The following is an 11,929-nucleotide window of genomic DNA, read 5'->3' as shown; positions in this document are numbered from 1 at the left end:
CACTACCCACCACTAACCATGTACTTGAGCAAGTGGCAAGTAAGGAAGCCTATAGTTTTCTCCTCTCCTACTCTGTGGTCAATAAAGTTGTCACATAAGAATGACTGCCAAGGTTTTGCTTTAGCCAAGTACGCGCAAACACCCTTCATATAGTCAACACACATAACAAATCAGATAAAATGCAAGCATAGACAAGACACCCTTCCAATCAAATGAAATGCAGGAATAGACGAACCGTGCGATGTAATTATCTAGCAAACCAGCCAGTAGAAAAATAGCAGGAACAAAGCATCTTCACTTACACAAACTCAAACCTGTTGTTACTTCTGTACTGAAGCTCTTCCAGGTGTCACCATATCCCTGCAGCTAATGTGCAAGAGAAACAATAACCCACCAAAAACCAGAGTTCTAGTCATAGTTGCACAATGGTCATATAAGGATGTACATTGTATGCGAGGTTTACAAAGCTCTGCGACATGACTGACACACATGGTGCCATTAATAAGGGTGTCATTCTTCTCGACACAATCGCCAAAGTTCTCCACAAATATTCCCCATGGAAATGCCGTTATTGTTGCGGAGTTCTTCCTCTCATGTCAGAAAAGATGACATGCAGAGCCCTTGGATGCTTCCCCTGCACGTGGGACAGGTGCTACCATTGGCCTGCTTATGCTGCATCAAGCAGCAGAAGCAATAATGGAAGTGCAAGCAGGGCATGATGAGAGTGTCACGAGGCTTATCCAAGCAAACAACACAGAGATGTTTCTCTTTCTCCTCTGTCAATTGTCCATCTAAATGGGAAGCTTGATCAACCAACTCATTGAGAAGCAGCCCCTTCTCTTCCAACTCCTTCTCGAGGAGAGAAACCTGTGCGCCCAATGCTTGCCTCTGGTCTTGAGTCTGCTGCTTCTCCTCAATCAATTGTCTCTGGAGGACAGCGATTTGCTGGTCTGAGTCGTGGATGTGCTGCTGGGCATCCGCAACACGCTGGTCGCATTCAGCCTTCTGGCTAGAGAGGTCCACCTTGAGGATTTTGCAACGCTCATTCTGGTCATCGAGGTCTGCCCTAAATTTGTCGATCTGCTGCTTTTGAGAAGCCACGGTCTGATTGAGCGCCTGCTTCTCGGCGGCAAAGGCATCTCTCTCCACTCGGGAGCACTCATCCATGACTTCTCTGACAGCAATGTGGAGCTGGGAGAATTGGGCGGTGGTGCTTACAGGATGCGCACACTTGAGCGTAGTCAAAGCCACATGCAGAAGAGCTATGGCTTGATCAATAAACTTGTCCCGGGTGGACTCCATTGCTCTGCTACAGAAGACGCCGCTGCGCCTGCTTGAAGAAGAGGAGCAAACACTAGCAGTAGTTAGTGGCCTTTCAAATGTCACATCAACAAGACTAGAAAGCATCAGAGATTCTATCAAGGAGTTTCACAAGAAAGGAAGGTCCGCTTACCCTTACCATGTAAGAAGCCAAGCGAGTTACGCCCATGTCACACTTGGAGAGGCAATTCACGGCCCTGTTGAGATGGCGAGCGTTCATTCACCACGCAAAAAGCCACCTGGCAAAGGGACAACCTTACCTGCCCAGCGTAGTTCCCTTGACCCTAGCCACCTTCAAAAAATTGGTGTGCAAAGCGGTTTGAAAAGCTTCAAGCCTAGGCAGAAAGGGTGAGAGATATAGCGCCTACTACTTGGCTACAGCCAGTTTGCTTCTGTGTGAGTGGTCGACGTTTTATAAACATGCCAGTGTAACAACATAAGGTAGTGCACCATTCAAAACGAAAGTGGGCGGGTGCCCTCGTGTGTCAGGGGCCTTAACCACTACTTTCACAAGAATTGTGAAAACTGAAATGGCAGAATCCTTTCCCAAGTCTATGACAACTAGAGTTACAAACCGGCCTACACGGTGTGGCTTTTCTTTATTTTCTTCATCCATAAAAAAAGGCATGTCAAATCCGTCTATTGGGGACTGATTTGTCACTTCAACGACGATACACGATGAGAATATTTGTTTTTGAAAATCAATGTTATTAGGTTGTCCAAGTTCTCATAGTATTTATAGATAGAGCAGTTAATAGTCCGGTTGATTAGATAGATATGCATCCATACGGACACACACACACATGCGTGCGCGTGCACGCACCCACATATCAACACTTGAAATCATTATTATGTCGGAGTCTATCAAAAACAAATTTGGGCACTATAAATCTGTAACATCCGAAAAGGTCCAAAGTTTTGATGTTTCAACTTGGGTAACCTTTGCACCGAAGTCTTTAGGCAAAGAGAAATCCCCTAGATGGGACGATCTGACCACGAAATTTTTCATAAAATTCTAGGAGGATTGAAAATTTTTGATCATGCGAATGGCTAACCATGTATTAGTCAATGGAGTCCTCGATTCAAGCATAAAAAGTGGCCTTAAACCCATTCCCAAGTAGATATGTTGCTCTCAATCGAAACATTGGCGGCCTATAACAATGATGTCAATGGCATACCAAATTATAGCCAAATCAATAGCCCTTAGGCTCGCTCCCATTCTGGATGAAGTGATTACTCCTCACCAACACGGCTTCATCAAAGGAAGGCCAATCTACAATAACATCTTGGTAGCCATGGTCGAAGTAGAATACGCATCATTCACCAAGTAAGAGTGTGTATTACTACAATTGGATTTGGACAAAGCCTATGACGGAATCACATGGTTGTTCATTGAGGATGTCATGAAAGCTCTGGGCTTTGGCCCACGGATCTGTCGGTTAGTACTCCCCCTCAGTGCTGGAAGTCATTCTAAGTTTTTGTTTAATAACAAAACTGTGGGTGCTTTCGAAGTGAAAAGGTCGATAAAACAGGGATGTCCGCTTGCCCCACTGCTTTTTGCCATCGGATCACAATTCTGAAAGACAATGCTGCGAGAGGGGAGATCCAAGGCCTCTCCCTTCCTAACAATGATTGGCTTCTTGCAAAGCTGTTTGAAGATGACTCCCTTCTTTTCCTAAAAGCGTGCCCACGGGTGGTTAAAAAGGCTCTGGAGATTGTGCAAGAGTTCACCGTAGCCCCTAGATTGAAGTGCAACATTGAAAAATCAACCTTGTCAAAGAACGACACTTTTGATCCATCTATCTGGTCCGGGGAGATAGTGACGAAAGGTACGATCTTCCGGCACTTAGATGCCCTATTGGGGGTTGAGATAACACACAAGCAAAGATTCCAATGGGTGTTGGGTAGGATAAGGTGCGAGATGAAAAGATGGGAATATGTGTTGCTCCCCTTCCCGAGCAAGGTGAAAGTGGTCAATTCATTTATGCTACCCTGCGCAGCCTTCACTAGTCTGCTTCTTAAACTTGCCAAGTGCAATTGGAAGGATTTCTTACACCCTGTGGAAAAATTCTTATGAGCAATAACACTAAGGATGTGACAGCGTGGCAGTGGGCCACTTGGAAATATTAGGGTTGCAGAGAAACACACACAGCTTGGAGAAGACGAAGGAAGCTCAAGGCACACAATGGAGAGTGTTTTACTTAGTGTGCAATGGAAAGATAGATAGCCCTAGAGTGATGGGCGTATATACAATGCACGGGGGAAAAAACCTCCTAAAGAGGGAAAAAATGCCCCGGAGGTCCTAGTGTGTTCACACACATCACTACCACATGTATATGGTAACAAATCCCCCCTGGAGTGATGCGGTGAACGAGAGCTGGCACATGAGTAAAGGGAAGTGCCATGCCCTGAGGACAGGATCAGTCCACAAACGGGAGTAAACCCAAAGCTTTGCGGAAAGCTTCAAGCTTCTCACGAGACAATGCCTTTGTGAAAAGATCTGCAAGGTTGTCCTGTGTTGGCACATAAGCCAAGCTGATCTCTCATGCTGAGAGCCTCTCCCTGACATAGTGGTAATGCACCTCAATGTGCTTTGTGCGAGCATGAAAAACTGGGTTCCTTGCAACTGCCAATGCGCTCTGACTGTCAGTGTAGATAGTGTTGGCAGTGTCCTGTCCAACACCCAAATCAGCAATAAGGCGTCTGAGCCATACACACTCAACCGTAGCTGTGAAGACTGCCATGTACTCAGCCTCACAACTCGAAGTGGCCACAGTAGGTTGCTTCTTGCTCAACCATGATATACATGAACTGCCAAGCATGAAACAAAAACCACTTGTGGACACTCGCATGTCAAAACAACCAGCCCAATCTGAGTCCGAAAAAGCATGTAAGTCTGGCGGCAATGATCCCCCCTTGGGATAAAACAAGCCAAGATGTAAAGTGCCACTAAGGTAGCGGAAAATCCTCTTGACAGCCTGCCAATGCTTAGACCCTGGGCTATGCATAAATCTGCTAACCTGTGAGACTGCAAACTGAATATCTGGCCTCGTGTTGCATACATAAATGAGGCACCCAACAGCAGTTTGGTAAAGAGTGACATCAGCACGATCACCAGCATCATGTAGACTCAACTTCAAACCTGTTTCCATGGGAGTGGCAATAGGTTTGCAATCCTCAAGTCCAAACTTACATAGCAATGTCTCTATGTAACTTTTCTGACACAAGGCAATGCCACCATCACACTGCTTAAACTGTATACCCAAATAATGATGCAACAACCCCAAATCTTTCATCTTGAAAGTAGCATTCAAATCAGCCTTAAATTCAGCAATATGTCTCTCATTTGGTCCAGTGATCAGCAAATCATCAACATAAAGAACCACAATGAGAAGTACATCACCTCACGCTTTACATACAATGTGCTTTCTGTTGGACTGTTACGAAAGCCTTGTTTGACCAAATGAGTGTCAGCTTTCTCATACCAAGCACGAGGAGATTGCTTCAACCCATACAAAACCTTGTTACATTTGCACACTTTGTTCTCTTATCCTTTTATGACAAAACCGCGAGGCTGCGTTACATAAACTTCCTCAAATATGTCACCATTCAAGAAAGCAGTAACAATGTCTGATTGATGTACATCCCAACCAAAATGAGCTGCCAATGCACATAGAAAACGCACAGTAGTCAAACGACAAGTGGGAGAAAAAGTCTCTTCATAATCTATGCCTTTTTGCGGTGCATAACCCTTTGCAACAAGTCGAGCCTTATGGCGATCGATCTCACCATCCGGCTTGCGTTTCAACTTGTAAACCCGCTTCATACCAATGGCCTTTTTGCCAGGAGGCAAATCACATAAAGTCCATGTGTCATTTTCTACAAGTGCATCATATTCTGATTGCATGGCAGTCATCCAATTTTCTGAATTCTGTGCTTCATCAAAAGACAGAGGCTCCTCAACATCATGTAAGCTAGACACAGCCAAAGCATAACAATCTGATGCATAAGATGCATGGCGAGAGCCTGAACGAGTACGACTAGACAAAGGTGCATCCAATTTACTGTCACGCAAAGTGTGCACCAGCCATTTCAGCATACCTCTAGCCTCCTCATTTTCAGCCCTTTCCTCATCAAGTACATCATGTACATCTGCATCAGTAATAGGCTGATCTAGAACATTTTCAGAAACCCCCATAGGCTGTACATTTGCCTCATTGGAACTTACATTCGTATTTCCACCACTGAAAAGAGGCAACAAAGTGTCATAAATGTCATGTGAGCTTACATTACTGTCTCTAGTACATGACAGCAAGGACTGAACAGAATCTTCCACAAACACTACATCCCGAGAAACCAGAATACGTTTTGTTTGCGGATGATACAACCTATAACCTTTGCTTTCAGCACTATAACCAACAAAAATACATTTGACAGCCTTATGATCCAATTTTCTGCGTTGCACTTGTGGCACCAAGGCATATGCAAAACAGCCAAAAACACGCATGTGCTCAATAGAAGGCTTTCAATCATGCCATGCTTCATATGGAGTAATAGACTGCAAGGCTTTCGTAGGACACCTGTTAAGTACATAAGTGGCACACATGATGGCCTCAAGCCAAACAGAATGCGGTAAAGCTTGACTTTTGACCATACATCGTGCCATTTCCGTCAGTGACCTGTTTTTCCTCTCAGCAACACCATTTTGCTGAGGTGTATAAGGAACTGTACATTGGTGTTTTATCCCACGACTAGCCAAAAATGCATTAAATTCATGAGACATATACTCCCCCCCTCGATCGGAACGGAGGGTGCCCATAGTACATTTCGAGACATTTTCTGCCATAGCCAGAAAATGTTTGAAGCACATAAAAACTTCGGACTTCGCTTTAAGCGGAAATACCCATGCATGCCTGGAGTAATCTTTAATGAAAGTCACGAAGTACACGTAATTGACCAACGACGGAGTTTGCATGGGCCCACAAACATCACTATGCACAAGCTGCAACCTGCATGTGGCCCGAATTGAACCATCCTTTGGAAACTTAGAATGCTGCATCTTACCCAAAATACAGCCTTCACAAACATGTTCGACAGGTGCTTCAAGAGGTGGCAAAGAAGCAACCATATTAGATTTCTGCAAACGCAGCAAACTGACAAAATTTAGATGACCAAAAAGTGCATGCCAAAGTTTTGCATCTGAAATAGCCCTTGAATCTGCAACAGCATTTGCAAAATTTTGTCCACACTTGTCATACAAAGTGAGCTTATACAACCCACGACACAAAAGGCCACATGCAACAATTTCATCACCAAAACTGAGATCATGAACTGTACATCTGTCATCCACAAATTTGACTACAAGTCCAAGTCTAGCAAGTGCGGATATAGACAAGAGATTCTTCTTGATCCCAGGTACATAAAGTGCATCAACAAGTGTGAAGGAACTGCCATTAGCAGCACAGAGCACAATCTTTCCAACTCCCTGAACTGGATAAGAGGCGTTGTTGGCACAAGTGACTGAATTCCCATGAGGGACAGACTCGAGAGAGGTAAACAATTCACGATGTGAGGTAATGTGCTTTGTAGCACCACTGTCGAAATACCACACATGTGAATCTGCAGCAACTGACAAGCATGCATCATGGACAGCAGGATTGTAAGTGCACTCTGCGCTAAAAGCCCATTCTACATCAACATCAGCATTACAGTCTCCTTTCACAGAAGACTCAACAATGGCTGCATTTGTAGTGGAACCACCCTCTTTCTTCTTAGCCTCTTTGGCCTTCAACTTAGGACACGACTTGATCAAGTGATCATTGGCTTTACAATAATGGCAACGCATCTTCTTTTTTCCCTTATCACAAGAATTGCCAGACGAAGTGCTGCCAGCAGAAGCATTATTAACAGAATTTTTGCCACTCGCAGCAGAACCATAAGAAGTGGCTGCATTGCTGTTACCACCCTTTCTTTGAGAAGCAATAAAAGCCTGTTCAACTGCACACTGTCTAGTCCTGTTTTTTCTGGACAGTGACTCTTGCAACAACAATGTGCATAATGCATCAAACTTGACAACTTCTGGATTTCCTTGGGTCATAAGTCTCCAAGTACTAGCAAAAGTCTGGTAGGAATCTGGTAAGGCATCAAGAACAGTCTGCACAAGGGAACTGTCTGAATCACTTCACCTGCAGAAATAAGTTGCTCATTGATATCCTTGACACTATCAAGGAAAGTGTCAATATCATCTTCCTCATGCATAATCTTCGACTCCAGCTCTTTACGTAACAAAGCAATTTTAGCCTCATTGCGGCTTGCATAAAGACCTGCTAAAATATCCCAAGCCTGTTTTGCTGATTTTGTTGAACGGATGTGAGGAACAATGGTGCGATTCACAGACAACGCAATCAATGCATGAGCATGTGCATCCTTAACATCCCAACGAGCTTGTTCTGCCGTAGGCAAAACAACTCTAACAGTTGCAATCCTTGCAGCAAGACCTGCAACATCCTCAACATCGCCTACATCCTCAGAACCAGGACGTACATCAATGCCCTGCACGATGTTCCAGACACCCTTTGACACAAGAACATGTTGCATCATATAAGCCCACATAGGGTAGTTGTTCCCATCCAACCTGTCCTCAGCAGCAAACATCTTGAACACATCTGTGTTGTTGTTGTCAGCCATGGTAAATGCTGCACCTGATGTGAAAACTGCCAGAAAATAGGAGAAACGGAGCGGGAACAACCTGTGCTATATAGCACAAACCGTAGAAGACTGTAAGGCACCTGTAATGCAGGAAACGGCACTGACAGAAATTCTACACAAAATGACGAAATAGCCTGTGCAGTACTGCCTGTAGTGGGCCAAAGCTCACTGAAATCGGAGAAAGTGAGCAGGCGTGTGCTGGAGCAGCTGGCGACTATGCCCGGGAGGACGTGACCTGCTCTGATACCAATTGTTGGAATTAGGGTTGCAGAGAAACACACACAGCTTGGAGAAGACGAAGGAAGCTCAAGGCACACAATGGAGAGTGTTTTACTTAGTGTGCAATGGAAAGATAGATAGCCCTAGAGTGATGGGCGTAGATACAATGCACGGGGGGGAAAACCTCCCAAAGAGGGAAAAAATGCCCCGGCGGTCCTAGTGTGTTCACACACATCACTACCACATGTATATGGTAACAGAAGGAATAGGGATTCTCAACCCTGCTATCCATGTAAAGGCCCAGTGTGTTAGATTCCTTGTGGTTATTTCCAAGCAAGACCAAGCATGGGCATTTATGTCTAAGGACATGGTTAGCAAGGCAAAATTGTTCTCTCAAGGAGGAAAATGGGAAGGCCTCAAGGTGCACAACAAGCTTCTCGCCCCTTGATGGTCTAGACTAATAAAAAGAGGAAAATGGTATAACCTTTCTATCACCCAAGTGTGGTAGATTGGTTATGCCATTTCCCTCTTGACTAACAAGTTGTGAGTTCAACTCTGATGTTGGATAGATCTTTAACGTCTCTTGGGATAGCTTCCTACAACGTTAAATTCTCTCTCTCTCTCTCTCTCTCTCTCTCTCTCTCTCTCTCTCTCTCTCTCTCTCTCTCTCTCTCTCTCTCTCTCTCTCTCTCTCTCTCTCTTCCCCCCCCCCCCCCCCCCCCCCCCCCCCCCCCCTCCCCCCCCCACAAAAGTAGTTAACTTTCTATTACTTGACCCCCTTGGAGTGCCACAAATGGTGTCAACCCCAAGGGGGAAGTAAAAATTGTTACAAAGACACCCGTGGGTCGCCAAAGGTCAAAATGGTAAAAACTAAAAACACACTAGGGGAAGAAGGGGTGTATTTCTATTATGTGGAATCTTTAGAGATTCTTTCACTCAATGCGATGCAATGACCAAAACTACCATGTAGTAGAGGGGGTTCTGCTCATCACGCACATTATTAAGCATTTTGTGCCAACCCTCACACCACAATGAGTTCATTGTCCCCTATGCAACGCCATCAATATTAAAAAAATAACTTTTGCCTATCCTCACCCAACCCCTTCTCCCTCATCCAGTCGTGTGGCCCCCACACACGGGCTACTCCAACACTGATGCATATGTTGCTCTTTCCCTTGCCTGCCTCGTCCACTATCTGGCATTTACTTTTCCTTTACTCTTCAACCACAAAAGGCATATGCACTGATTCCCCTCAAAAGAATGATTTCAGAATCATCCACACCCACTAAAAGGTTTAATTCTGCTTATGTCTTGCATTCATTGTTCCTATAGTCTCATGTATCTCTCAGTGTCAAAAATGCAACTGTTTGTCTACCAAATGAGTTGAGTACGTTGTAGCACCCAAGGGCATCACTAACCTCCCTACTAGCTCTTCTTCACTTTATTAGGTAGAATCTCTTGAGATTCCACACCATATTAGTTGGTAAGATGCGTCACACCTTGAGGTTAAAGTCATGTTGTATGGAGCTCGAGCCCGCGACCCCAAGCATCGTAATGAGCACATTGACCTAAGCCAACCAGCCGTCACAAATCAGTTGCATCCTGAGCAAGACGTAAACAAAAATACACCGAGCTTCATCCCTTGCTCGCTCAATCTTTATGAGGACAAGGGAACTAGGGCATGCTCATCTCCTCCCAACCTTGCCCTAAATATTCCCGTGGTCCCTATTTTAGGAGCCCCATGAACTATGCATGTGTAGATTGGGTCATGCCCACCCCAGTTCTACCTTAGACCTGACATTACTCCCCCCTTGGAGAAGCATTTTTGTCCTCCAAAACAAAAGTGATGTTTTTTTTTCCACAGTGGCATCCTTCATGGATCCAACTGTCCCTTTGACAAAAGCAGGGTGCAGTAGGAGGTTCAATGAAATCAAGAAGAGCATCTTGATTTTCCATATTGTTGTCTCTTTGCAACCATCTTGTGTGACCGGCCCATATCCAACATAGTGTAGTGACTCCATTTAGAAATCACTTGAGTATGCTAAATGAGCTATCACAATGAAGAGGTGTCTAAAAGAATACCTCTTCTCCCTTTATATGAAGTCCAACTAGAGAGATAACCTATTCAATTGGATCATGCTTGGTGCGAACGTACACACAGAGCATATTCTTTAGCACAAGATCAACACTTGTAATCTCCTTGGTATCTATGGATGACTGGTAGTACTTAGGTGTGTTTCCCACCATTTACAGACAATCCTCCAAAATGATTGGTAAACTTGGAGCACAATTCCAGGCAACATTGCTGAGTAATCAACAATGTTAAAAACAACCAACTTGGTTAACTTTAGAGATTGTAAGAGTGGATTGAATAAACCATACAAAGTTTAGTCAACTTATCTATCACCACCCAAACCAAGCCATGACCTCTATTGGTGATTGATAGACCCACAACTAAGCTCGTAGAGATACTGCACATATTGTGTGAAATGCTTCAAAAGCTATCAATTTCATGAATCTACATGCCGCTCCAAATTAGCTTTTGCTAAACACTGGGGACCATAACACCTAGTGTGCATGCCTTTAGCAAAAAACTAATCCGAACCTGCATTTTCATGACTATAACTACCAATACATATGGCAAATGTGATGCTCATAGCACACGTCAAAGAGGAGAGTAAATAGATCTGAGAAGAAACTAAATACTTCCTAGTGCAATTACGTGCAAGCCTTGCTAAAACGTTTGAAACGTAATAGAATGTGAAATATAAATCACATTTAGATACAAATAATGAAAAGTTTTCATTAACAATATATGGCCTTGCTATATACATAAACAACCATCCGTTAATGTTGTTTAGCAACAATTGTAACAAGTTGTTCTAAGTACCCGATAATTTTTGGCCACTAAAATTGTTCTTGATACGACATGTGTTAATTGTTTAACAAGTTGTTCTAAGTACCCAACAATTTTTGGCCACTAAAATTGTTCTTGATACGGCGTGCGTACATTAGGAAAAGTTTGGACTCAAATTTAATCCTTTTAGCGATAGAGAGAGAATGTTGCATGACCAATGGATGGCGGGCTATCGTAATGGTATCTCGATTTTTCCTTATTTTTATGTCAAATTTTTGTATTTTCACAACAATTTTTAGTTGTTTGATAATAATATACGTTGCAATTTTCTCGAATCTCTCTATTGTCAGCATCAAATACAGGACAAATATGGCATAACTCACACTCAATGCAGTTGTGCGCACTTTTTTTATATGAGAGATTTCATGCTATTTTCACTCGTTCCCATCTACTTGCGCTCAAATTATTATTCTACTCACATTCGATTGCATGCTCTTATGACACTATTGAACACTCTCCCTCTCTTTGTTGTGTTGTGCATATTTATGCCGTCAAAGAAGCACTAACGGAGAAAACACGACCTCGACAACCATCCGCAAGTATTAAGTCTATGGAAATATTTAACAGCTTCAATTTTGGACAATGGTCATTGGCTTTCCACCACCATTATCATTGGAAGCAGGGTTCTCCTACATATGAGAAAGAGAAAGCCCACGAGAAATGAATTTGTGAACAGTTACAAAGGTAGGGTGAAATATTTTTTCTTGTCACAAACGAGCAAAACAATCAAAGAGGTGCTCATTGAACATGCATATATGCACTCAG

The 11,929-nt window shown here is 43.6% G+C and overlaps 1 protein-coding gene across 2 annotated transcripts; it reads right to left on the bottom strand.

Moving 5' to 3' along the window:
• Positions 1 to 275: 275 nt before the first annotated feature.
• On the bottom strand, positions 276 to 1,629 carry LOC147418316 (uncharacterized). 2 transcript variants are annotated; one of them, XM_086507423.1, is made up of 2 exons: positions 1,454 to 1,629; positions 276 to 1,330 (listed from the first exon to the last, which is right to left on the bottom strand). In XM_086507423.1, exon 2 carries the CDS (start codon positions 1,300 to 1,302, stop codon positions 592 to 594), a length of 711 nt encoding a protein of 236 aa, XP_086363549.1. In that variant the 5' UTR covers positions 1,303 to 1,330; positions 1,454 to 1,629; the 3' UTR covers positions 276 to 591. The 2 variants fall into 2 exon arrangements, with proteins under 2 accessions (XP_086363549.1, XP_086363550.1); XM_086507424.1 differs by having other exon boundaries at positions 1,460 to 1,629.
• Positions 1,630 to 11,929: the final 10,300 nt, after the last annotated feature.

Source organism: Adiantum capillus-veneris, chromosome 30 (genome assembly GCF_014529385.1).
Source record: "Adiantum capillus-veneris isolate H3 chromosome 30, ASM1452938v2, whole genome shotgun sequence".
In the NCBI taxonomy this organism is placed as follows: Eukaryota; Viridiplantae; Streptophyta; class Polypodiopsida; order Polypodiales; family Pteridaceae; genus Adiantum; species Adiantum capillus-veneris.
Note: the sequence above shows the minus strand (reverse complement) of the source record. Positions and strands in the feature narration are given on the sequence as shown.

Bases quoted from the DNA above. Each gene is read 5' to 3' on its own strand.
- LOC147418316 (XM_086507423.1), bottom strand. From the start codon at position 1,302: ATGGAGTCCACCCGGGACAAGTTTATTGATCAAGCCATAGCTCTTCTG.